At 46.8% G+C, this 26,093-nt stretch overlaps 1 protein-coding gene across 1 annotated transcript in view; it reads left to right on the top strand.

Annotated features, from left to right (window-relative positions):
• Window positions 1–160: 160 nt before the first annotated feature.
• Window positions 161–26,093, top strand: part of FGF14 (fibroblast growth factor 14) — a 432,965-nt gene continuing 407,032 nt past the window's right edge. The window contains exons 1-2 of the mRNA XM_029073997.1: window positions 161–238; window positions 370–946. Coding sequence (XP_028929830.1) covers window positions 739–946 — 208 coding nt within the window. The 5' untranslated portion in view covers window positions 161–238; window positions 370–738. The remainder of the gene's footprint in view (window positions 239–369; window positions 947–26,093) is intronic.

The raw sequence follows: 26,093 nt of genomic DNA, 5'->3' as shown, positions 1-26,093 counted from the left end.
GAGGCAGATTTTCCTCATGCACAGCGGGGCCGGCGACGGGAGGAGGAAGAAAGGCACCGGCTCCCTCTCCTCCGCCTCCTCTCGGAGCGCCAAGGGGGAAGAAGGACCGACCTTCGCGTCTCTCCTGCGGGGTGGGGGGTGGGTGGGTGGGTGGGGGGAATCGACGACCGATCCTATAAACGTCGACACCTCTCTTTTTAATTTGTTTTTTCCCGGAGGAGAGTGGAGATCTCTGCGAGTGAGGAGAGGAGGTATTGGGGAGGGGGGGTGTATGTGCGTACTCGTGTGTGCATGTGAGCGTGTGTGTGAGAGAGACAGAGAGAGAGAGAGAGAGAGTGTCTCCCCCTCTCTCCTCTCTCTTTCTCCTAGGGGCTGCACGATGGCAGTCTTCTCTCCGTAAGATGCATCCCGCTTCGGCTTCCGCAGATCCACCCATCCTCAGAGCCATCAAGTGAAGGCTATGGTTCTCTCATCGGGGCTCCTCCTCGCTCCTCCGTCCTTTCCGACCAGCTCCGGCCCCCGGCTGGGATTTCTCCGCCTTCTCACTCGCCTCCCTCCCGAAAAGGATTTTTTTCCCACCCTCCGGGTAGAGATCCAGTGGTGACCCCATCCACCAGAAAAAAAAAAAAAAATCAACATTCATTGAGAAGTCTCAAAGAAATACACCACGTGAGGGGGGGTGGGGTGGGGGGGGGGGAAAGAAACTGGGAGAAGATCGGAATAATATCGCTTTTTCCTATGGTAAAACTGGTGCCCCTCTTCGGAAGAACTGGTCTCAGATTATTATTATGCAACCACAAAGATCGGTTCCTTCTCAGGGGGTCTAAGCTGCTGGATTGCTTTTCGCCCAAATCAATGTGGTTTCTTTGGAACATATTCAGCAAAGGAACGCATATGCTGCAGTGTCTTTGTGGCAAGAGTCTTAAGAAAAACAAGAACCCAACTGGTAAGCGATTCGTGCCTCGCGTTTTCTCTCTGCTTCCACAATAACCTGTCTGTTGCTCATCGAGCCAGGCTGCAGTTCGGCCGGGAGATGAAGGAAGGGATTCAGAAAGAGGCCGGGACAGCCGGGGCAGAGAGGTATTGTATGAATGAGCACGGCCGGCTTCAGAGAACGAGGGAAGAGGAAGGGGCAAAAAACGGCTTCGCCTCCGACATCCCATCGGTGGGGGGGAGGAGGAAACTTTAAAAAACGAACCGACCCCCCCCCCCCCCCCCCGCCAGACCCCCAGAGGGATGCTTTTCCTTCGATGTGTGGACTATTGCAGGAATGGTTTTAGTGCGGCGCTCTGGATGGAGTTGGGGGAAGGAGGAGGGATGGGGAGGCGGGATGAGGAGGATGGAGCTGCTCTGCCTGCGGTTTGGACCCCTGGAGCTCGGGCCTGGGCTTCCACACTCCACTTGCCCCGGCTAGACATCCGCCTCCCGGACGGCCGCCTTTCCCCAAGTAGAATGGGCCGCCCCGTCTCTCCGTCCCTGCCCCCCTCCCCGCTACACGGTGGCAGAATATTCAGTCGGTCCACGCCCCCTCCCCACCCCTCCCGTGGGGCGCAAATGCCACGGTGGGGCGAGGGAGGGGGGAGAGAGAGAGAGAGGGAGAGGAGGGCAGGGGAGGCGGGGGGAGGCCAGCCCGGCGGCGGAAGGGAGGAGGGGGCCTCCCCTCCGCCCTGGCTCCTTTGTGGACGACGGCTTTGGCCTTTTTTTCATTTTGCGAAGCCATCCCGCCCACCTGACTCCCGCGGGAGCCAGCCCGGAGGCCGTGGGCGCGACAGAGGGAGGATGCGCCCCTCGACGCCCCCGCCTCCGAGCGGGGCGACTTGCGGCCGGTTACATAAGCCAGCGACAGGCCGGGCCGTCGGGCCTCCCCTCCCCCCCCGCCCCCCTAACCCTCCCTCCCATCCCCGGCTCGGTATTTTGGAAGATTCCCCCCGACGGGCCGGGGGGGCGGGGGGGGGGGATCCCGTCCCACCTCCCCGTAAGCTGCGGGGGCCCGCTGGTCTCCAGAGGGGGTGGGGGCTTGGGGTGAGAAGAAGAATGATGATGATGCTGGTGACGATGATGGTGGTGGTATTTGCTAAGCGCTCACGGTGTGCCGACCGCTGGCCTCAGGGCCGGAGGAGCGTCCCGAGCGCCGTGGGGGCGAGGGGTGAGGGCCGGGTGTCCCCCGGCCCCTCGGGGCCGGCCCTGGAAGCCCGAGCCGGGTGGGAGCTTTGCCCCGCAGAGGCACTGCAGTGTAGTAGATCACACACCGTCCCCGCCTTTCTGACACCCCAACGGGCCGGAGGGGACCCCCCCCCCTCCCCCCATTCCCGGCCCCGGGCCTTGCGGGCTGGGGGCCCCGTGGGAAAAGGAGCCAGTGGCCTGGGCTCTCCGGGAGGGAGGTGGGAAGAAGAGGGGGGCCTTTCGGGCTGGTGGGAGGCAATGCAGGGACGGGGGGCAGCGGGACACGGGATGGGGGGCGGCAGAGCATCCTTAAGGGGGGAACAGCCCCCAGGCTCAGGGAAGGAAAGCCCCAGAAAGCTCTGATGCGCTCAAGGGGAGCTCCTCAGCACCCCGCTCTCTACCGCAGTGAGCCAGTGTCCCTCTTTCCCTCTTCTCCTCCCTCCCCCTTTCCTTCTCCCTTCTCCTTCTTCCTCCCTTCTTCCCTCTCCCCGTTTCCATTCTCCAAGCTCCCCTCCGAAGCCCTCAGGGAATAGGCCAGCCACCGGGACCACTCTCCTCCCAGGTCACCCTCCCCGCAGCGAGATCAAAGTGGGTCCACTTGGGACTCGAGATAGAGTGACACTCCGAGTAGCAGGAAAAGGTCGGGGATCAGGAGCAGAAACAGGATCAGAACAGAAACAAACGTCTCTTTCTGAGTTTACCTCCCCTCCCACCCAACCCCAACCTGACCCACCCCACGGTTCCTCCTCCTGTCTGTTGGCATACTAGCTCGGGAATTGTTAGTCCCCGCTCATCTCTTAGTAAACAATTCATTAAACAGCGGGAAGTTAATGAGCTGTTCCTTGCGATCTTTTGTAGTCGCCTTGGTTGGAAGCACTAACTTACCCCTCCACCCCATGCTTTAACAGTTTTAAAAATCATTCCCCACCTGCCCCCCAAACCCAGCCCTCCATTCACCCACCTCTGTCTCTTTCAAAAAAAGTCAGTCCTCCCGCCCCTCCACCCCCCACCGGTGTTTGTGTATGTGCCGAACACATGACGTTGGTTCTGGAACAATATATTTTGACTTTTGTGAGTACTCAAGCCCTCATACTTGAAGTGATGGTACGCCTGAGTATGGCCAACCACATCCCCGAGAAATCAGATATGTTGGTTGAGTCGACAGGTTGAGGATAAAAACCAGTATGAGGGAGAGACTTCAGATGTTTTTTAGTGGTAATTTAGTAAGTTTTACTGTTTGTCTTTTAAAAGCTCCTGGTAATGTTACTTTTCAATTCTTTCACCATCTGCAAGTATAATGAAGTCTGAGGTTTGTTGCAGGGTTCTCACCCCAAGAAAGCATTTCAGCTGGGAAGTTAGCTGGTCAATTAAAATGAAGAGGAATCCCCCGGACCTTAACAGTAAAAGCCCCAAAGGAACAAGTTGACATTTATTTTGCCATCTTCTTGTGCCTAAAATTGGAATAATTGGGTCAACGTTTAAAAATGAAAAAAAAAAAAAAAGCATTGGACTGGATACTGAAAAACAGTGTTTGTTTGCCTGTGCTTTTATCTACTACTACCACTTTGATCTAGTATACTTTTACTGTGCTTTTATCTACTACTACCACGCTGGAGAAGCAGCGTGGCTCAGTGGAAAGAGCACGGGCTTTGGAGTCAGGGCTCATGAGTTCGAATCCCAGCTCTGCCACTTGTCGGCTGTGTGACTGTGGGCAAGTCACTTAACTTCTCCGTGCCTCAGTTCCCTCATCTGTAAAATGGGGATTAAGACTGTGAGCCCCACGTGGGACAACCTGATTCCCCTATGTCTACCCCAGTGCTTAGAACAGTGCTCGGCACATAGTAAGCGCTTAACAAATACCAACATTATTATTACTACTTCATTTGTCAGTGCTTCCTATGGAAAAAGTTGTATTTGAATATTATAACCCTGAGATGCCTGTCTTTTGGGAGCCTTAAGTGTATTTTAGAGTTGAATATGCAAAACTTGCAGGCAGTTCTTGAAGTCTACTCTGAAAGTTCTGGTTGCAGATGAGGATCATGACACTGTAAATGATGACCATTGGTTCATTATTCTGATCCATCTAAGTAATATTGATTAATTTTGATCAAGTATCTGTATTTTTGAATCAATCAGAGGACCAAACTGAAACCTGAATGAAGTTGCGGCTTTCCCTTTGGGGAAGAGCATTCATATTTGAATAACGATTCACTCTAGGGAGACATAAAACCCTAAACTTGGAGGGAGTTGTTCTTATTTCCATCATAAACATTGAACGTCCAATATTAAATACTGCTGTTGTCTTGGAGAAGTCTTGGCTACTTTGCCACGAGAGTTGTAGTTTCATACTCAAGGGTAGAATTTAACACCATCGGCTTTCTCTCGAGGGTTTCATTCGAGTCCTAACCCTAACACATTGGGGCACTACTTCCAAATGATTATATTTCCCCATCGGTGTGTGCTGTCCTAGCTCGGTTGGCTGTTCCAGCTCTCTATGGAGCTGGAGAGCCATTGAATTCCTAGGAAAGGGACGTCTAGGATGGAGAGCGGTTTGGATAGAATTCTTCAATTCTCTAACTCTTTAGATGCAACACTGCTTAGAGTAGTGTGTTTGATGGCATTAAGGGACAGACTAAGCATGACTTCTAATGTGGAGAGGGAATTCAGGGCTCTGTCAAGACATTTCTGAGCCTCACTGGCCTAGTCAACACAAACCCTAATGTAGTGGAGCATCAATTCCAAATTATTGTATTTCCCTGGAGAATTTTATATTAGTCTATGGAATAGTAGTCATGTGCCGACCAGATGTTGAAGGCAAGAATCCAGGACCTCCAAATCCAAGTTTAGGACTCTTGAGAAAAGTGACCGAGAAAAGAAACCATTACGTCAATATGAAAGATTAAAAAAAAAATCAGTCCTTGCTGATGAGGTCTTGGAAATTATAATCCAGGCAATTAAATGGGTCTAAAAAAGGTAAAACAAAAGGAAATGTCACTGAACATTATGGTATAGATGCTTGCACTGTTCGTATCCAGGATGCCACTTTTAGTTCACGTTAAAGCTAAATAAGATGCCCCCCAGGGATGGGAGAGATGAGAAAGCGTGTTTGAAGGAAGGAACTGCCTACCAGCTCGTGTTTCCACTCTTTAAATAGCCGCTTCCCATATTGAACCCCAGAAACATAGGTTCCTGAGTCCCAAACCGGTTCAGATCTGATCCAGGAAGGAGCCATTTTAAATGGTGAAACCATTTTGCAGCAAGTACGTCAATGCTCCGAAGTCCCCGAACCCCAAATCAGGGCGGCGAAACCCTGAACTCTCAAGGACTGCTAAAATCCTATGTGGTCAGGGGGAGGACAAGTAGAAAGAAATCCTCCTTGAGAGTCTGCAGCTCCGGGGGAAGATGCGCATTATCCACCTTGATAGCCGGATTGTCCGGAGGCTGGGGTGAAGTTCCCTAGTCCCCCTCGATGTGTGCTGCCCTGACTTGACTGGCTCTTTCATTTCTCCGTGGAGCTGGAGAGTCATTGCATTCCTAGGAAAAGGAATATCTGGGGTGGAGAGAGGTTTGGGTAGAATTCTTCAATTTTTGAACTCTCTAAGTGCAGCAGTGCTCAGAGCAGTGTGTCTGAAGCGTTAAAGAGCAGCCTAAGCAGGACTACTAAATGGTAGAGGGAATTCAGGGCTCTGCCAAGGCATTCCCGAGCCCCGCTGCTTTGTGTCCACTCTCCACTTTCCTCTTCATCTCCCAGTTTTTGTGGATTGGAACTGTCCAGGTGGACAGAGGCGGTGGCCGGGCTTGGGGGGATATCCAAGATGGAACTGTCTCAGGACCTTGCTTCACCAAAGCTTGATGTAGAGGGGAAAGAGAGCTGCCTTTTCCCACTGTCTCACTTGTGCTTCCCACTGGACAAAAGCTGGGTTCGGGATGTTGCCATGACAGCAGCCCGAGGGGGTGGGAGCTGGTGATGGTCCCACCCACCCTTCGCACAGCTGTGAATGGATTTCTTCTTCAATTGAGATGAAACGTGTGAAACTCAGTGCCAGATCATCTAAAGTTAGTTTTAACAATCAGGATGATTTTTGACTGAACCTACAGCTAGCTTGTTAGGCTACATTCATAAATGAGAAAATTCTTTCAAATGAGAATGCTCCCAGGAGTGCTAAAGCCCAATCAGAGGTTCATTTCATGGTTTCACACTGAACCTTATCCCCTAAAACTGTGGAAATAAAGACTTCCATTTTTTTTCATCTAAAGATTAAAATCTTTTAAGCGATTAAAAAATCGGGACCCTTCGTGAACTTTCTTCGTAGATTCATTTGTAATGACCCATTACCTATCCTCTATCTGAGGAGAATTGAATGTTTCCATTTAGAAAAATCAGGATATTCTCCCACTTTGTTTACTGTACCTTCCTTGCCCGGAACATTTTAAAAATGTTTTATATTAGTAAAGTCACAGAATAGGCCACTTTAGTTTCATGGTATGTCTAAACAAGAAAGTTTGCTCTTGTGGTAGCCGCGAAAATGCTATGACTTTTGCTCCTAGGTGATATTGTTACAATGCTGAAATAGGAGCAGTTAAAAATTTTAGCTGTTTCCTACTTGGAAAAACGGTGACTTACAGGATTATGACATTAGCTTCCTCGGTAAGCTTACGGAAGTCAATTATATAAGCGGTGTAGCTAGTAAGTTTGCACTGAGGTATAATTTAATTAGAACAAATTTACTTTTTCTAACTCTTGCAGTAGTTGCTTCATTGCAAATAGTGTCAGTTAATAATTGCATCCATTGTGAAAGCAAGCCCAGACCTTTTTATGCTTTTTTGAAACCTGATGTTAACCTTTATATGTGTGATACTCAATTCTACACTGTCTATTTTTACCATGTTCTAGATAACGTAGCTGTAATGATCAATGACCTCTCCAGACTATAACCCAGGAAGCCACGTGGTCTGGTGGAAAAAGCACAGGCCTGGGAGTCAGAGGACCTGGATTCTAATCCCGCCTCTGCCACTTGTCAATTGCGTGACCTTGGCAAAGTCACTTTACTTCCCTGTGCCTCGGCTCTCACCTGAAAAATGGGGATTAAATCCCAATTCCTCCTACTTAGACCGTGAGCCCCATGTGGACAGGGACTGTGGTCAAACTGGTTATCCGGTATCTACTCCAGCATATAGTACTGTGCGTGGCATATAGTAAGTGCTTAACGGGTGCCGTAATGATTGATTGTTATAACCCAATTTCGCTGTTTGGTAGTTGTGTATCGTTGGTTTGTGGAGCACGATTTCCATCAGCTTCTCTAAATTCTAATCTCATTCCTTTGGCAATTGGAGCATTTTCTTATGCCTGTTGCTTTTTTGGTTTTTTTTCCACTTTGATGTTTCTGCGGGGGCAGCAAAGCAGGGTGATCTGAATAAATCTGGAAAGGTGAAGCTGGTATGCCCTCCATCCCTGCATCCCCCCTCTCCCCAGTTGATCTCTTTGCTTCACAGGGAGACGTTAGGAAACTAAGGTCTTCCACAAGTTGTTCTATAACGGAATGCCCCGTAGGTCATTAGAGAGTAGTACTGTGGTGAAGGAGATAGGGCGAAGAGCATCCCCTTCTATCTCTTTCGTTCCATTAGCCAAATGTGTGGCAAATTCAATGTCAAATTTTTAAAAATTTGTTATACAGAATCCACGTTTGTCTTTATGGTCTTAATTATGTATGATTTATTAGGTAGTTAATGACAGGAAAATTCGCTCTTAGTATAGTACTTTTCAGCACAATTCAGCAAAAGAGTCCTGACCAGCACCAGGTGGTGGCCTTGCAGGTTATGTCCTTAGAAAGATCGCATCCTTGGGCATGTCCCTGGGCACTTACTGATTGATAGGTGCTCTCTGCACCCTACTGATCTCACTGTTAACCTGCCTCTCAGTGACAGAGGGGAAACAGAGGGGATGTATTGATTCCGTTTCCACTATGAGTAGACCCTAATCAAATCAATTTAGATCGAAGATGGATGCTACCTCACCAGAGACCTGGTCCCAGGACTTATGATCTCCCAATTGGTTAGAGATATTTTTCCTAATGATTGAACTCCGTGGTCATTTCTCCTCCTTCTCCTCCTCATCCTCCTCTTCCTCTTCCTACTCTTCCTTCTTCTCCTTGTCCCCCTCTTCCTCTTTGTTCTTCTCCCCTCCTCCTCCTCCTCCTCTTCTTCTCATCCTCCTTTCCCTTGGCCTCTCCTTCTCCTCCTCTTCTCCTTCCCCTCTTCCTCTTCTCCGTAATTCTTTTCTTTCTTCTCTTTTCCAAGTCCATCTTCTCCTCCCTTTCTCTTTTTCCTTCTCTTTTTTATGGTATTTGTTAAGCACGTACTATACGCCAGGAACTCTATTAAAGTGCTGGGATAGATACAAGCTAATCAGGTAGGACACAGTTAGTGTACCATATGGGGACTCAGAGCCTTCATCCCCATTTTACGGATGAGGTAACTGAGGCACAGAGAAGTTATGTGATTTGCCCAAGGTCACACAGCAAGCAGGTGGCAGAACCAGAATTAGAACCCAGGTTCTTCTGACTCCCAGGTCCCTACTCTATCCACTAGGCCACCCTCCACCTTCTACTCAACCAATTTTATTTAGTTCTCCTCTTCTACCTCTCCCACCTCTCTTCATCATCGTCAGCATTGATGGAGTGCTTATTGGTTCCAAAGCACTATATTAGCGACTTGAGATCGGATAAATTGGACTGGTTCCAGCACTTGAGGAGCTTACAGTCTAATGGGGGAAGACAGTGGACGTAAACTGAGATTGGCTGTGTTAAGGTCTATGCTCCCGGTGTAGATTCGGTGGTGGTCACAGTCGTTCGTGGCTCCAGAAGCCATAGCTCTGTCCATATGGGTGATTGCTACTATGTATATTCCTACAAAGAAAGCGAGTCAGATCAGGTAAAACCAGTTGACCTTCATTTGTGAAGATTCCGCTTTTGCTCTTGAGATGCTGTCCGCATGTGAGTATGTAGTTGAAGACACCGATGAAGACTGACGGGGTTTTTTTTATGCTGAGGCTACCTAATAACTGTCTTTTTCTGTTGGGCTACCTTCGCGATTTGCAAACCTCGTTAACCGTTTTCGAATCTTTCCCTTGACTTCTCAGACTTCAAGGAGAATAATTAATTCCTTTTCAGATTGCTGCCCATCACACCAGTCTGATTGACGTTTGTTGTCTCCCAACGGTCCACGGCTGGACTCTGTGACTCTGCTTCAGCGTGCCTTTATAACATTTGTTCTGCCCTTCCCACTAGCTTGAGCATCCATTTCAGGCCACCATGCAACATTTGTTTGGGAATCCTGCCAGCATCCGTTTTCTTCCTATGGACCAACCAGTGAGGCTTTCTTGCTGTGAACACTGCGTCAGTGTTGCTGAGCTGTGTGAGATCCGGGACCTTTTCTTGGCAATCTTGTCCTGCCATTTGCTTTTCGTAGGTTCGTAGGTGATACTAGAGAAGTTGGCTGGTTTTCTGTGGTGGGTCCAGGTCTTCCCATAGAGGTTGGAAGACCTTCGATTTGGCAAAAAGGTTGGTGCTCACTGTGGCCAGAGAAAGAGTCAATCAAGTCAGTTATATTGTACTCTCCCAAGCACTTAGAATAGCACTCTGCCCAGTAAGTGCTCCATAAATACATTTGACTGATCGATCGGTGCTCCTTGTCGCCAAACTCTGCCAGACTTGCCCATTTCCTATTTCTCTGTTTATCTGTGCATAGTTGAATTGTGTCCATCTCTAGTTAAGTGTATTTCAGTGACATTAAGCTCTATGTTACTGATCAATCAGTGAATGCTACTTACTGAGCTCTTGCTTTGTAGTCTCTTGAGAAAGTATGATACAACAGAGTTAGCAGACAGGTCTCCTTCCCCCCAGGAGCTTTTTTTTTAAATGGTGTTTTTTAAGTGCTTACTATGTGTCAAGCACTGTTCTAAACTCTGGAGTAGATACAAGGTGATCAGTTTGGACACAGTTCCTGCCCCATATAGGGCTGACGGTCTAAGATGAAAACTTTTGTTTGCATTTAGGGTTTTCCAGCTGCAAGCTGGTATATCAATTTTCTCCAGGTATATTATCAGCTTGTAGAACTCAATGAGGAGTTCAAAGTCATATCCATACCTAGCTCCACATCTCCACTGAAAAGTAGAGGTGGCTTTGTCCTCCCGATCATGGACAAAGAAGAATCCTTATTGAATTGGCAAAAATTTAGTAATTTCAACGATGCCATTTAACACATTTGGATGAAGTTCTATGAAGACTAGTTTAGCTCCTTGTGAGCAGGGAATGTGTCTACCAACTTTGTTATATTGTACTCTCCCAACCGCTCAGTAGGGTGCCCCGCACAAGTAAGTGCTCAATAAATACCACTGATCGATCGACTGATCCCGAAAAGGGGACGATATGGCTTTTAGAACGATCCTTAATAAAATCACTGTTGTAGTTAGAGTCATGAAGAATGGCAAAATTCCCAGATCTGCATCAATCAATGGTACTTACTGAACGCTTACTGTGGGTAGAGCACTGCATGAGCCCCTGGGAGAGTATAATACAAGAGAGTTGGTAGATATGTTCCCTGCCCACAAGGAGCTTATTACATAAGCGTAAGCAGTTAATCACCTGCTTATACATGGCAAAGTCAATAAATGACACAGGTTTTCAGATGCCCCCATTCTCATCATCTTCAAGGAGAAAGGGGAGAGCGTTGACTGCCAAAATCACCATGGTAGCTCCTGCTTTGCACTGCTGACAAGATCCTCTCCTGAGTCCTCCTCATCCGGTTACTGAAGAACATAGTTAACCAGGCACTCCCGGAATCGCAATGCAGCTTCGGACCACAGCAGGGCACAGCAGACGTGATCTTGGCTGCACGTCAGAAACAGGAAACAAGGAAACAACATCGAGACTTTCACACAGTGCTTGCAGACTGTGCAAAATCACTCTACATCATCAATAAATCTGGATTCTGGCAACGGCTACAAAAGGTTTGGCTGCACTTAAAAGTCACTCAAGATCCCAAGATTACTTAGGATGCTCCGACTGTTGGCATCAGCAGGGATCTCATCGGATCCCTGCCCCGTCACCAACAGAGTAAAGCAGTGCAGCGTGTTAGATTCAGCTTCGTTCCGCTTGTCCCCCGAAACCGTGCTTGAGATCACAAGGTAGCCTTCTGGCAGGAGAACTTGATCCTAGTTATCCTTTGCTGTAGTGGTGATGTGCTGAGGTGAATCATCCACATGCTATTAGCCCGTGTCCAGGGCCCATTTTGTGCAAGATGGCTGACTGGACCTAATGGTACAAAGTGAGATAGGGAACAGAATGTCACCACAGACCTGGGGCAGATTGTTAAATTTATCCCCTGAATATTTGGGGTCAAATGCCTCCACCTGTTCACTGCAGCTCTAGCCAATAGGTTTCCATGTTCTTTGCCACTTGCTACTCTCTGTGTTCCTAGGGCTCACAGGACAGTGGAACCAAGTCCTGTGAACCCACAGACAAATTTGGACCGAGTCGTAACTCTCCCTTGAGAGGTTCTTATCTGCCTCGATCCCGCCCAATCTCTTCTCTCTTCAGGACTGATTTTTCTGTTGCCCTTGGTCCTTCACCCGTCTTCCCGTCCCCTTTGTTCTCCCCTAGATATTCTTGGAAACTCCCATGCACTGGTAACTTCGACACTAGGCAGGTTGGATTGCAGGGGTGGATTTGCCAGCAAAGGAGGAAACTTTTATATTCCCCAAGTTCCTCCGAGAGATGACTCCTGGTGCGAACAGTTCAGGAAGTCTATCTTTACCCAGTATCGGTAACCGGAAAACCATTGATCGTGAGAGAAGATGCCTTACACCAAAGGCAGAAACTCAAAGAGAAGATCTTTGGGATTTGCTAGAGTTTTCTGTTTTCAACCGATGCCCCTTTGTGCGCAATGCCGCATCCTGCTTGAGTTTTCAGATTAGCTGTTCAAGCCTAGTGAGAAAAGAGAAGGAAGCAGGAGTTGTATTCCATTTACATATGTAAGTGTACACACCTGCTGTTTAGATAGAACTGAAAGTACTTCTAATCAAAATCTTTTTTCCTATAACATTTCGTTGTCTCCGTAATCACAGTGGCTCATAGAATAGTGTGTTTGCCACTTCTGTGACACTTCCTCCCTTTTAAAGTAGGCTAACAATCTTCGGTCCCCGCGGGAACTTGGGGCGTGTCCTTGCGCTGCCGTTTAATTTTTTAAAAAGAAATAACAAGCTTGAAAGGGTGCAAGTGCATTCTTTGCTTGGAGGTGTACAAAAGCGGCCTCATTTCCACACCCCAAACTCCCTTCTCCAGCCAGGTTCATCTTGTGCACCAGGTGTTCTGACGGTGAAGCAGAGAACAGGCCATTTCTGAAGACTCGCGAGGCAGTTTATTGCAGAAGACCGTGCTTTTTCCTTGCCGCTACGATTCTGTGAATACAAATGAACAAAATATACTAAATGTACCTAATTCCTTTTCCCTTCTCCTTTGAATCTGGGAGCTGGTGACCTAATAGACCTAAAGTTTTATTTAGTCAGGAAAAGCTGTCCTCTTTATAGGCACTCAACGATTTCCTTGCATTCCTATCGCACATATCCGGTGTTCCTCACTAGAAATAGAATTAACAGAGATTAAGGTCATACAGCTAACCAACCCAGGAAATTCAATCATTTCAGTCAATAAAAGAAAAATCAATCTTTGTGGCTTTGTGTATTGCCGCTTTTTCTTTGTCGTCATCACAACTGCTCTTCAAAACGTGGGGCTTAAACTTCCGTGGCACCGTCCTAAATCTTCATCATCAGTTTATCTGATCATTTGAGAATATTGTCATCAGAGCTAGGATTTTCCAGGGGTAAGGCCCTCCTTTAGACTGTAAGCTTCCTGTGGACAGGGAAATTGTCTACCAACTCTGTGAAACTGTACTCTCCCAAGTGCTTAGTACTCAAGTGCTCTGCACACAGTAAACACTCAATAAATATGATTGATTTTGTTCATACCATTACCCACAAAAGCAATTACAGTTTGGAGTATGGAAGGGAGGCTCTTTATTGCACAAAACACTGGGACATTTCCCATTGCTGACTGTGAAGTGGACAATTAAAACTCTGGATATTTGATTTGAGATTTTATCAGTTACACTTGTTGAGTGGATGACCTTTATGAATGACATTATGAGTGTTTGGCATGAATGTGGTGACTGCAAGCGTGGCCCAGTGGAAAGAGGATGGGCCGTGGAGTCAGAGGACCTGGGTTTTAATCCTGGCTCTTCCAATTGCTTGCTGTGTGACCTCGGGCAAGTCACTTAACTTCTCTGAGCCTCTGTTTCCTCACTTGTAAAATGGAGACTAAATACCTGTCTCCTTCCTACTTAGACTGGGAGCCCTGTGAGGGACAGGGACTTTGTCCAGTCTAATTAACTTGTACCTACCCCAGTGCTTAGAACAGTGCATAGTAAGTGCTTGACAAATACCATAAAACAAACTTTTGCCTGGTATAGTTCTTCCAAGTAACACGAACGGGCACTTCTGCTCCACTAATCCCAATCACACAGCCGAGCTGGTGTGCATTGTGTTACCAATAATAATAATTTGGGATTTGTTCAGTGCTTAGTATGTGCTAGACACCGTACTAAATGCCGGGATAGATATAAGATAAACCATAAGATGAGATAACTAGGGCTCACAGACCAGGTAAGAGGGAAGAACAGGTATTGGAGGTCCATTTTAGAGATGAGGAAACCACAGCACAGAGAAGTTGAGTGACTCATCACAACAGCTGACAAGGGCAGAGCCAAGATTTAGAGGCCAGGTCCTCGGACTCCCAGGCCTCTGCTTTCTCCTCTGGGACCCACTGATTCCCTCTGTAAAAACCACATTACTAAGGGGAAAATCCCATTTGAATGCACCTGAGACTTCATGCCACTGTTAATGCTCTCTGGAAATAATTCTGTGTTGCGGGATAGAATTTGCACTTATATACGGTGCTCAGCTACCCATCATTTGCTAGAGCATTTTAAATACTCCATTTTGGGGAATGGTGACTTATTCTACTGCTAAGTAGCAATATCTCTCCTCTTTCAAAAACCTTCTTAATCCGCATCCTTTCCTTTCGGGCCCATCTTTCTGTCTCTTGTTTTTCCTCTCCAATGTGCCCTTTAAAACTGCCCCTACCCCAGGCCTTGCTCTTATTGCTGAACTTCTCAGGGATGTTAGAAAAAGCTCAAAGTAGCGCTTCAGAAAAATAGGCTGTATTTCCTCTCATTTTTTTATGGTATTTGTTAAGGGCTTAGTATGTACCAGATACTGTACTAAGCACTGAGGTAGATACAAGCTAATCAGGTTGGACACAGTCCCAGTGCCACATGGGGCTCAAGGTCTTAATCCCCATTTTCACATGAGGAACAGAGAAGTTAAGTGAAGTAGCCGAGGTCACGCAGCAGACAAGTGGTGGAGCCAGGAACAGAATCCAACTACTTCTGACTCCCAGTTCCATGCTCTACAGATTAGGCCACTCTGCTTCTCTCCTGTCAGCTTCCTCCATAATTCAATCTAATTCATGAATACATTTCTCAGATGCAAGGCTTACTCTCACTGTGTAATTTAAGTAACAGCCAGGATAACTTTCTTAAGCTTGGGAGTCAGAAGGACCTGGGTTCTAATCCTAACTGAGCCGCTTGTCTGCTGTTTGACCTTGGGCAAGTCACTTAATGTCTCTGTGCCTCAGTTACCTCATCTGCAAAATGAGGATTAAGACTGTGAGCCATTCATTCATTCATTCATTCATTCATTCATTCATTCATTCAATCTTTTTATTGAGCACTTACTGTATGCAAAACACCATCCTAAGTGCTTGGGAGAGTACAGTACCACAATAAACAGACACATTCCCTGCCTACAATGAGTTTACAACCCCAAGTGGGGGTGAAGACTGTTTCCAACCTGATTATCTTGCATCTACCCCAGCACTTAGTACAGTGTCTGGCACATTGTAATCACTTAGCAAGTGCCATTAAAAAAAAGTCAGTCCTTCTGAGGAATGACCTCTTAATAACCTCCACTACCGGGTGATTTTTCCCACTGGTATAGACTTTCCAGTCCAACCGTACCTGCCATTTGGACTTGGCCCAGAAAGGATAAAAATGTCTTAGGGTGTTGCCGTCCCCAGTGGCAACTCTTCCTCTGGTTACTAGATCTCTGGCTCTGATGGTGATATTTCTGTTGAAAACTAACACTGGAGTAACAGAAATCTCAAATCACAGTAACGTGGGGTAATCAAATCAAAAGCATAGTAGACTTCACAAGGTCAGTCTGGGTCAAATCAGACAAGCAATGTAGGAACTCCAAACGGTGATTTGAAGGCACCTGTGGTTCATTATGTAAAGACTTAAAGGAAAATGTGCAGAAATAATGTTTACATAGCGAGTTGGGAATGTATGCTTGGCATTTCCCCATGTGCTAGTTAACCCTGTGCTTTGGCTGGAATCTACGGTTGCCCCATGTAAATGCCAGAGCGGTCTGAAAGAATCTTCTGCCCTAGTGCTCTTTCTAGAAAGCATGCACGATATCAGTAGTTATATAAGAAAAGAGAAAGCCGCCCCCCCAAAAGATTTTAATGAAGGTTCATTCTAATAATAATTATGGTATTTGTTAAGTGCTTACTCTGTGCTGAGCACTATTCTAAGCGCTGGGGTAGATACAGGGTAATCAGCTTGTCCCACGTGGGGCTCACATTTTTTAATCCCTATTTTTACAGATGAGGTAACTGAGGCCAAGAGAATAATAATAATAATAATAATGTTGGTATTTGTTAAGCGCTTACTATGTGCCGAGCATTGTTCTAAGCGCTGGGGTAGATACAGGGGAATCAGGTTGTCTCACGTGGGGCTCACAGTCTTAATCCCCATTTTACAGATGAGGTAACTGAGGCACTGAGAAGTGAAGTGACTTGCCCAAGGTCACACAGCAGACAAGTGATGGAGCCGGGGTTAGAACCCTTGACCTCTGACTCCCAAGCCCGGGCTCTTTCTGTTAAGCCCCGCTGCTTCTAAAGTAGTCTAAGGGCATATGTCCTTCAGATTTTGAAACTTGTGTTTCAGAATAGCAATGAGGGAAAAGATTCCTGAAAATCTAGTCATGTGTGGCCTCAAAGAGGGTCAGTGATGAATTTCCTTTTAGAGTTGGTACCAGATGTTATCCAGAGTAAGATCTCCGAACTGAATGAAGTGAATGGGTTCTCCAGGTGAGCTTTATCGGTCGGGCCGTCTTTGGAAATTCTATTTCATGGTTATATGCATCTAAAACCTGCCACTGCTCTGAATAGCTATCATTCTACACTTCACGCAAATAGAACCGTCCTCCTAGATAACCTAGAAGTCAGAGTTGGAACAAAAAATTGCACAGAGAAAGTCTAAACCCATCCATCTATCCAATATACATGTACCGGTTTCGGTGTTATCTGTCACCTCAGTATCTAGGCGCTTTGACAGATGTATTAGACAGAAAAGAGCAAGTAACAAAGGAGAAGAAAAAAAGCATTAGCGTATATGGCACTCTAGAAATTCATAACCATCCTGAAAAAAATAAATTTCCTGTTCAGCTGATTGGTAATATGACATTATTCTGTGTGCCATTTCCCATCGAATACATCTAGGGCTCGATTACAAAAATATCCGCTGCTTTATTCGGGAGCGATATTTATTAGCAGATTTGTAATGATGGCATTAACTAATTGATCCAAAATGCACTGGTATTTTCAAGTTCATGTATATACGAAAAAGGGAAAGCTGGGAGTTGGATTCGCCTTAGTATTCAACACTGCCCTGATCGCTGATTTCCTGGCCAGCGGGACTGTGTAGAGTCTATTCTGGGAATAATAATAATATTAAGAATAATAGTGTGCTTTCTATGTGCCAAGCACTGTACTATGTGCTGGGAAAGAAAGAAAACAAATAAATCAGACAGAGCCCCCATACCACATGGTGCTCACCAGTCTAAAGGAAGAGAGAACAGGAATCTTTTCCCCATTTTTACAGATGAAGAAACTGAGTTTTAGAGAAGCCAAATGACTTGTCCAAGTTCACTCAACAGGCAAATGGCAGAGCCCAGATTTAGAACCAAAGATTCCTGACTCCCAAGCCAGGGCGCTTTCTACTAGGTGAGAGAGCGTGGAAATGCATTGGCGAGGCCTGAGGTGGTATCACCCTGTTCCGCAATAGGTGGGATGTTCCTCTACTTCTCTTCCTCGGTGGGTGGCACCGTCAACCGCTGTTGACACTGCAGTTGCCCAGGCCTCTTCCTGGAGTTTTTGGGAAGGTTTTACTAATGACATGGCGCCATTCTGGAAACTTCCAGAGAACATCCAGTGGGGAGCAGAAATAGACTAGCCACTAGAATAGGCAAGAGACGCACGTAAACATAGATATGTGTGCGTGCGCACACACACACATGCACACAATCTCTCTTCTCTCTGCAAGGCAGCATAGTCTATCAGTCAGTTAATCAATGGTGTTTAATGAGTGCTTACGGTGTGTTGAGCACCATACTAGTTGTTTGGGAGAAAACAGTACAGCAGAGTTGGTAGACACGTTCCCTGCCCTCAGGATGTTCGCATTCTAGAAGGGAAGACAGACATTAAAGAAATTACTGATGGGGGAAAGGGAGACAATAAGGCTATGCACAGTGCTGTTGGGCTGGGAGTTGAGTGACGGTCAAGCTCTCAAGAGGTTAAGATCCAGGCAACGTAGAAAGGGGAGAAAAAGGAGACTGGGAGTCAGGTGACCTGGGTTCTAGCCCAGCTCCACCTTCTGTCTGCTATGTGACCTTAGGCAAATCACTTCTCTGGGCTTCGGTTTCCTCATCTCTAAAATGAGGCTCAAGTACCTGTACTCTCACCCTCTTGGACTGTGAGCCCCGTGTGGGTCACTGTCTATGTTTGGTCTGATTATTTTGTATCCAGCATTTAAAATAGTGCTTGACATCTAGTACACCTTTAGTAGATATCATCATCATTGTTATTATTTTTCTCTCTTTCTGCTATATTTTTCTCTTTCTCTCTCCGTGGTGCTCTATTTTCAGCATCTTCAGCCTTACTGCCAGGACGACCCACTTCCTAACCTACTTTGGGCTCCTACCTTAGGCTGAGGAGCAGCAAGTCGGTCCGGTGACATTTCAGAGGTGACAAGCAGGAGACACTGAGTGTGAACGAGGCCCCGTGCTCGGAAAGCTGCATCATCATCACAGCAAACACGGGGAGGCATGAGGGAGTGGGAGAGCATCTCACAGACCCTGGAAGTTTTGGGGGGAGAATGCTCTTTTGTCCTCCCTCCTGTCCCTTTAGCTGGAGATGAGGGTCTGTGAAGCAAGACGAGGGGTTCTCTGCTGTGACGCCTTCCACACTGAGGCCTGGGGTCGGGGTTGGTGTGGTGACCCTTTTCTGTCAGCCTGGGCCGAGCCAGGTGTCTTAAGTGGGGTCCACCTCTCAGAACTCAGCTGAGCTGTCACCAGTCGTCACCCACTAAGGCCAGCAACCCCCTCTGGACCTGCTACCCCTAAAGCAGACCCTCCATCCCCAACAGCCCCTGCCGTTCACCAGCACAAGTGATAATAATAATAATTACGGTCTTTCCTAAGCACTTACTTTGTGCCAGGCGCTATACTAAGCACTGGGGTGGATACAAGCAAATCGGGTTGGACAAAGTCGCTGTCCCGTGTGGGGCCCACAGTCTCCATCCCTATTTTACAGATGAAGGAACTGAGGCACAGAGAAGTGAATTGACTCTCCCAAGGTCACACAGCAGACAAGTGGTAGACTGGGATTAGAACCCATGACCTTCTGACTCCCAGGCCCGTGCTCTAGCCAATACGCCACACCGCTTTATAGGTTTCTTAGTCCTTCTGTCCGATTTCCTTTAATTAAACGTTTAAATCAAGGCATTTCTTAGGTTTTTGATCCTACTTGTAAAACATCTCCTACTTGTTCTGAGATCCTTGGAGAGAAGATACTTCTTAGTGTAAACTGTTACCCTAGGCAGCCAGAGGACACCCCTGGAGTTCATGTATCTGTTGTTTCTTGTTACTTGGTGCTTTGTTTGATAAAATCTGATGTCTGATAAATATAGTGCTTGACCCTTTCCTTTTTTTTAAGGCCTCTTGTCTTCACAGTGCAGTGAACATGTAGTTTCGTAAAAAATGTGAAATAAGTTGTGGCTGAGAAGAAGGAACAGTACCTTTGGGGTTTCTCTGCATCACTCGTTTTCCAAAATCTGTTCTCTAAGTAAATACCAATACAAGGCAATCCTGCGACTAAAGATTCACGGGGAAACATGAGAGAATTTCTTTTCTAAAAATATGAGAAATCCATAAAAACTTGTGGCAGCGATTGTAGTGTGTTGTATCCATATGCCTCAATTGGATTATGAGTTATAGATCTCATTTTGAATTGAAATGTACCCATTCAGTCCTTTACCATCCGTAATGTTGTTTTATAGAAGAGTAATTTATAAATGTCACAGCGTTTCCCAGAATGCAATTTCTTTGTAGAAGCTTGGCTTACAGGTTTACACAGTGGTATGAGAGTTGGGTCTGTTGCCTTTAAGTTAACCTCATATCTCTAGTCGTCTTTCAACTTATGTATACTCAAGTAAAGTGATTAGGAGGTTGGGGTTGATCCACTTGAAGGGGTCAAGTGGACCATCGCTATCCAGTTCATTCATTCATTCATTCAATAGTATTTATTGAGCGTGTACTATGTGCAGAGCACTGTACTAAGCACTTGGAATGGACAAATCGGCAACAGATAGGGACAGTCCCTGCCCACTGACGGGCTTACGGTCTAACCGGGGGAGACAGAAAGACAAAGACAATAGCAATAAATAGAATCAAGGAGATGTACATCTCATTAAAACAATAGCAATAAATAGAATCAGGGTGATATACATCTCATTAACAAAATAAATAGGGTAATAAAAATATATACAAATGAGCGGACGAGCACAGGGCTGAGGGGAGGTTTAGGGATTTGGGTTGACAATTCGTCCCTGGTTCATTTTCAAAGAGCAGAAAGTTTGGGAATCCACTAGCAGAAAGAATGGGCTCTTTTCCCTTACTTTGACTGCTGGCTCTAAGACCAGTTTGACACTCATTCACCTTACCCCCTCCCATCTTACCTGGCTGATTTCCTACTACAACCCAGCACCTTTATTTTCTCCTCTAACACCAAGCTTCTCATCATATCTTGATCTCATCTGTTTCACCACTGAAACCTTGCCCGTGTCCTGACTCTGTTCTGGAACTCCTGCTCCCTTCATATCCGACAGACGATCACTCTCCCCTCCTTCAAAGCCTTATTAAAATCACACCTCCTCCAAGAGGCCTTCCCTAAGAGCTCATTTCCTCTACACCCTTTTCCTTCAGCATCGCCTTTTGACTTAGATTCGGACTCTTTGTTCAACCCACCCTCAGCCGCAGAGCGCTTACGTATTCATTTATTTATTATTTATTATAATGTCTCTCTCCCTCTCTAGACTCTAAGATCCTTGTGGACCGGTAACTTGTCTACCAGTTGTTATATTATACTCTCCCAAGAACTCAGCACTGTGCTCTGCACACAGTAAGTGCTCAACGAACGCTACTGATTGATTGATACCGTAGAGGCCAGAATATGGCTGTGTGTAGCCGTATACTAAACTAGATGCAAGTTGAGTTCCTTTCAATTCTTAAAATAATCAACGGCTGTCAAGTGCTGTCTGTTGGGTATTCTTGAGTTCTCAGTTTCTAGAGGAAACGCTGCCAGGAGGTTTCCCACGAAATGATGTAAGCGGGCTGCCGCCTCTGGCTGGAATTGTCTCTCCAATTAGCGAGATCCCGCCACGGACTTCAATGGGTCACTTAGTGAGGTGACTGACAGGGACACTGGGGAATAAACAGTGAGCTATTTGCAGCCTAGTCCACTGCCTCCAGCCATTATAATCGTAGGAAACGACCACAAGTCCATAATATAGTTAACTTGGGTTGGGTTCATCATCGTCTGGAGCAGGCAATGGGCAGGAGGCAGACATGGGGTGGACAGGAAGTGAGGCCTCCTCTTGGAGGGAGCTCGAGTCCTGCAGGTTTGAGACCAGGAACATCCCACTTATTTCCAGGGTCCTTGGCATCCCAGGGCTGAAGTGGTAGGAAGGGGAGGAGGAAGTCAGACAGTGGCTATGAAATCTAGGTTGATGGTTGCCGGGACTCTCTTCGGAAAGACCTCTGCCTATCGCTCCTATCCTGATTAAGTCTTCTGCTTTTAGGGCCATATCCTGGTCAGCCAAAGGGGAAGCAGCTGGCAGGATACCTAGGTGGCATTGGTAATAATAATACTAATTATGGTATCTGTTAATCACTTACTATGTGCCAGGCACTGTATTAGGCGTTGGGGTGGATACAAGAACATCTGGTTGGACACCGTCCGAATATATGAATGGAATGGGAAAGTAGAATAAATGAATAAAGGAGACACGTTTCTGTCGCTGTTATCTGCAAGCAGTGGAGTGGGGCATGCCTAGATCCACCATTCTCCTAGCCTCCTTTTCTGTTTCTCCTCCCATGTGGGGCTCACAATCTCAATCCTCATTTTACAGATGAGGTAACAGAGGCACAGAGAAGGTAAGGGTAACAGAGGCACAGAGGAGTTAAGTGACTTGCCCGAGGTCGCAAAGCAGACAAATGGTGGAGCCAGGATTAGAACCCATGATCTTCTGACCCCAGGCCCGTGCTTTATCCACTAAGCCATGCTGCTTCTCTTGGTAGGTGTGAGCTGGGAGGGGAGGAGAAACAGAAAAGGAGCTGAGGAAAGTGGTGGATCTGTGCGTGCCCCACTCCACTGCTTGCAGATAACAGTGGCAGGAGTGGTTCTCCTCTATTCATTTATTCTAAATTTCCCATTTGATTTAATAATCATAATAATAATGTTGGTATTTGTTAAGTGCTTACTATGTGCAAAGCACTGTTCTAAGCGCTGGGGGTGTTACAAGGTGATCAGGTTGTCCCACGTGAGGCTCATGGTCTTCATCCCCATTTTACAGATGATGTCACTAAGGCCCAGAGAAGTGAAGTGACTTGCCCAAGGTCACACAGCTGCCAAGTGGCAGAGCTAATGATTGATCTTCTAAGAGTTCGATTTACTAGGCCGTCTGATATGGCGAGCAAGGGGCGTCACTGGGAGGAGGGAGGCTGGACTTTCCGTGAAGCTGGGGAGGAAGTAATGCAGACCGACCACGGGGGTGGCTTTGGGTGAACCTGAGGTCTACCGAGTCCGTGTTGCCACAGCTAGGGCTCACTCAACTCCTCAGGAGGGTTTGAGCAGCCTGAGGTCCTCTCTTCACTCATCGGGCGGGAGCAGGGAAAGCTCTGTGAAAGGAGAGGGAGCTGGAGGGCAGGAGAGCATGCTAGCTCCACTGCTGCCAGGCTCTGTGAGCCAAGGGAGATAATAATAATACTAATAATGTTGGTATTTGTTAAGCACTTACTATGTGCAGAGCACTGTTCTAAGCGCTGGGGTAGACACAGGGGAATCAGGTTGACCAACGTGGGGCTCACAGTCTTCATCCCCATTTTATAGATGAGGTTACTGAGGCACAGAGAAGTTAAGTGACTTGCCCACAGTCACACAGCTGACAAGTGGCAGAGTCGGGCTTCAAACCCATGACCTCTGACTCCAAAGCCCGTGCGTGTACCCATCCAAGGTGTGTCTTTTCAGGGGGTGTTTTCCCTCCCCTAAAAGCAGAAAAGCGGCACAAACCAAAGCGTGAAGCACCTGAGAGAAGCCTCGGATTTGCTTGCATTTCACTTTAATTTAAATAAAAAATAAACTCCCATCCCAGGACCAGCAGTAGTCCTATCTGAGGTCCATCCACCAATCACCCAATAGTATTTATTGAGTGCTTTCTGTGTACAGTGCACTGTGCTAAGCATTTGGGAAATGAAGCAGAGAAGCAGCGCGGCTCAGTGGAAAGAGCCTGGGCTTGGGAGTCAGCGGTCATGGGTTCGAATTCCGACTCTGCCACCTGTCAGCTGAGTGACTGTGGGCAAGTCACTTCACTTCTCTGGGCCTCAGTTACCTCATCTGTTAAATGGGGTTTAAGACTGTGAGCCTCACGTGGGACAAGCTGATTACCCTGTATCTACCCCAGCACTTAGAACAGTGCTCTGCACATAGTAAGCACTTAACAAATACCAACATTAATTAATTAATTTGGGAAAGTACCACCCAGCAATATAACAGACACGTTCCCTGTCCACAACAAACTTACAGTCTAGAAGGGGAGGCAGACATTAATACAAATAAATAAATCATGGATATGTACATGAGTCCCGAGGGACTGGGAAGGGGGTGGAGAATAAAGGGAACAAGTCAGGGTGATGCCGAAGTGGGCGGGTAAAGAGGAGATGATGGCTTAGTCAGGGAAGGCCTCCTGGAGGAGATGTGTCTTCAGTAGGGCTTTGAAGGTGGGGAGAGTAATTGTCAGTTAACTTCTCTGTTCCTCAGTTCCCTCATCCGCAATACCCGTTCTCCCTTCTTAGAATGTAAGACCCCTGTGGAATCTGATGATCTTGTATCCACCCCAGTACTTAGTAAGTGCTTGACACATAGTAAATACTTAACAGATACAGTTATCATTATTATTATTCCATTGTCTATTTTTGTTGCTGGCAGTCCTGACTCCTGCTTCACAACCTGAACCCCCTAAATCAATCAGCCTATGGTATTTATTGAGCAGTTACTGTGTGCAGAGTACTGTATTAAGCGCTTGGGAGACTACCATACAACGGCTGCCTTGTCCGTCTTCTATTGCGGCTCCATTTTCTTTTGCGGATGCTTTAGGGTCACCCGTTGGTTTTTGAGAATCAGGGTAGGTAGAGCTAGGGCTTGCTTCTCCGGGGCTCATCGGGAAGTTCTGAGAGGAGCAGCTGCTGCTGTGGAGTCGTTGTGGTTATGGGGATGGAGGGGTGCCGTGGTCAAAAATGAATCTCAGTGAGCCGTGCTAGGGCCTCCTGTTGGGGCTTGGAAATCTTGAGAAGTGGACCTGGCCCAAGTGAGAGCCTGGGAGGTAGGCGCAGGTTCTAATCTCTGCTCGACAACTCGCCTGCTGTGTGACCATGGGCCGTCACTTAACTTCCCTGTGCTTTCGTTTCCTCATCTATAAAAAGGGAATTAAATGCCCGTCCTCCCTTCCTCTTAGATTGCGAGCTTCATGTAGGACAGGGAAGGGTATTGTATTATATTGCATCTACCCCAATGCTTGGCAAATAGTGTGCACATTAATACCACAGTGATTGGTATTGTCATTGTTGGAGTGAAAAGAGAATCTTGATGGCAAATCCAGATCCAGCATTCAAATGACTGTAATCAATGGTTCACCGGTTGGGTTAGGGAGATGAGGTGGGTGTCTGTCCGCCGTATCGGTGGAGTCAGGGTTGCCATAGATGTAGAGACAACTCCGCACATCCTCCCTCTTTATCAAATCCCCTCTCCCCTTCTGCTGCTATCCTCTCTCCCACCACAGTCATCACTGAGACTAGAGATCTCAGAAATAATTGCACCACATGAGCCCCTTCCCTTCCTCCCTCACTCCCTAAGATGATCCAATGTTCGGGAGGAGGGGAGTAGAGGAGGAAATAGTGGAGGAAGTGGTTTGGAAGGAAAGGGCACCAAAGCAATGGATAGGGGCAGGATGTTAGTGACTGGAAAAACTTCTTTCTGTCTTGTCAGTCAGAGATTCACCTCGACTGGCCAATTTCCCATTTGTGTGGGAGGGAATCTCTTAGGTTTTCCCTGGTCTTGACCCACCATCCAGGCAGCCCCAGAAGCTCTGGCCTCTAAAGCCCCTCCCCTGCCTTTCCAGAAGCACAATGACAACGCGGTAATAGTGCCAGGCAGGGGACGGGGAGGAGGAAGTAGTAAAATACTACCCTCCCTTCAGGGAACCTTGCGTGGATCTGCCCGAATCCTACAATTTTCAGCCTGTTGGAGTCAATATCAGGCTATCTCTGACTTTGGCGTTAGCCTAGCCTCTGTGCTTCCCAATACCTGCAGACTGGCAGCTGTAATCATTCCACTTCATTAAGGAGAGGGATGAGGCAAGCACCTACATCCTGTCACCTGCCCAGGGATTCTTGTTCTTAGGTTGCTGATTTTGGTTATTGATTTTCCAAGTGGGTGAGAATACTTTTATTTATTTGTTTTATTTACTTTTTACATTTTGTAGTATTCAGACTGTGGTTCTCACCCTGAGGATGGAAAGAAGCTGGCGGGATTTTTTTTTTTTTACCCCTTTAACTTGGAAAGATTCCATGGCCAATCATGCAGTCAGTCACCGTATTGGCTCTTTTTCGCTTCAATCAGAAATAGTGCTGTTTTAGGTCTTCAGACTGTGAGTGCATATGGGACAAGGACAGTCTCCGAAGCAGCATGTCCTAGTGGAAAGAGTACAGGCCTGAGAGCCAGGGGACCTGAGTTCTAATCCACACACTGCCACACACATGCTGTGCGACCTTGGGCAAGTCACTTAACTCATCTGTTCCCCAGTTCCCTCATTTGATTTTGAGGATTCAATATCTGTTCTCTCTCCTACTTAGACTGTGAGCAACATGTGGGACCTGATTATCTTGTATCTACCCAGCTGCTTAATACAGTGCTTGGCATATAGAAAGCACTCAACAAATATCTCAGTTACTATCAATCAATCATATTTATTGAGTGCTTACTGTGTGCAGAACACTATACTAAGCACTTGGGAGAGTACAGTATAACAGAGTTGGTCGATACATTCCCTGCCCAGAGGGACCTTATAGTCTAGAGCCTAAAGTCTATTATTATCTGATTATCCTGTATTTACTTCAGTTCTTAGCCAAGTCCTTGGCACAGAGT

Source organism: Ornithorhynchus anatinus, chromosome 10, assembly GCF_004115215.2.
Source record: "Ornithorhynchus anatinus isolate Pmale09 chromosome 10, mOrnAna1.pri.v4, whole genome shotgun sequence".
NCBI lineage: Eukaryota > Metazoa > Chordata > Mammalia > Monotremata > Ornithorhynchidae > Ornithorhynchus > Ornithorhynchus anatinus.
The sequence above is the reverse complement of the archived record's forward strand: the minus strand, read 5'-3'. Positions and strand labels throughout refer to the sequence as shown.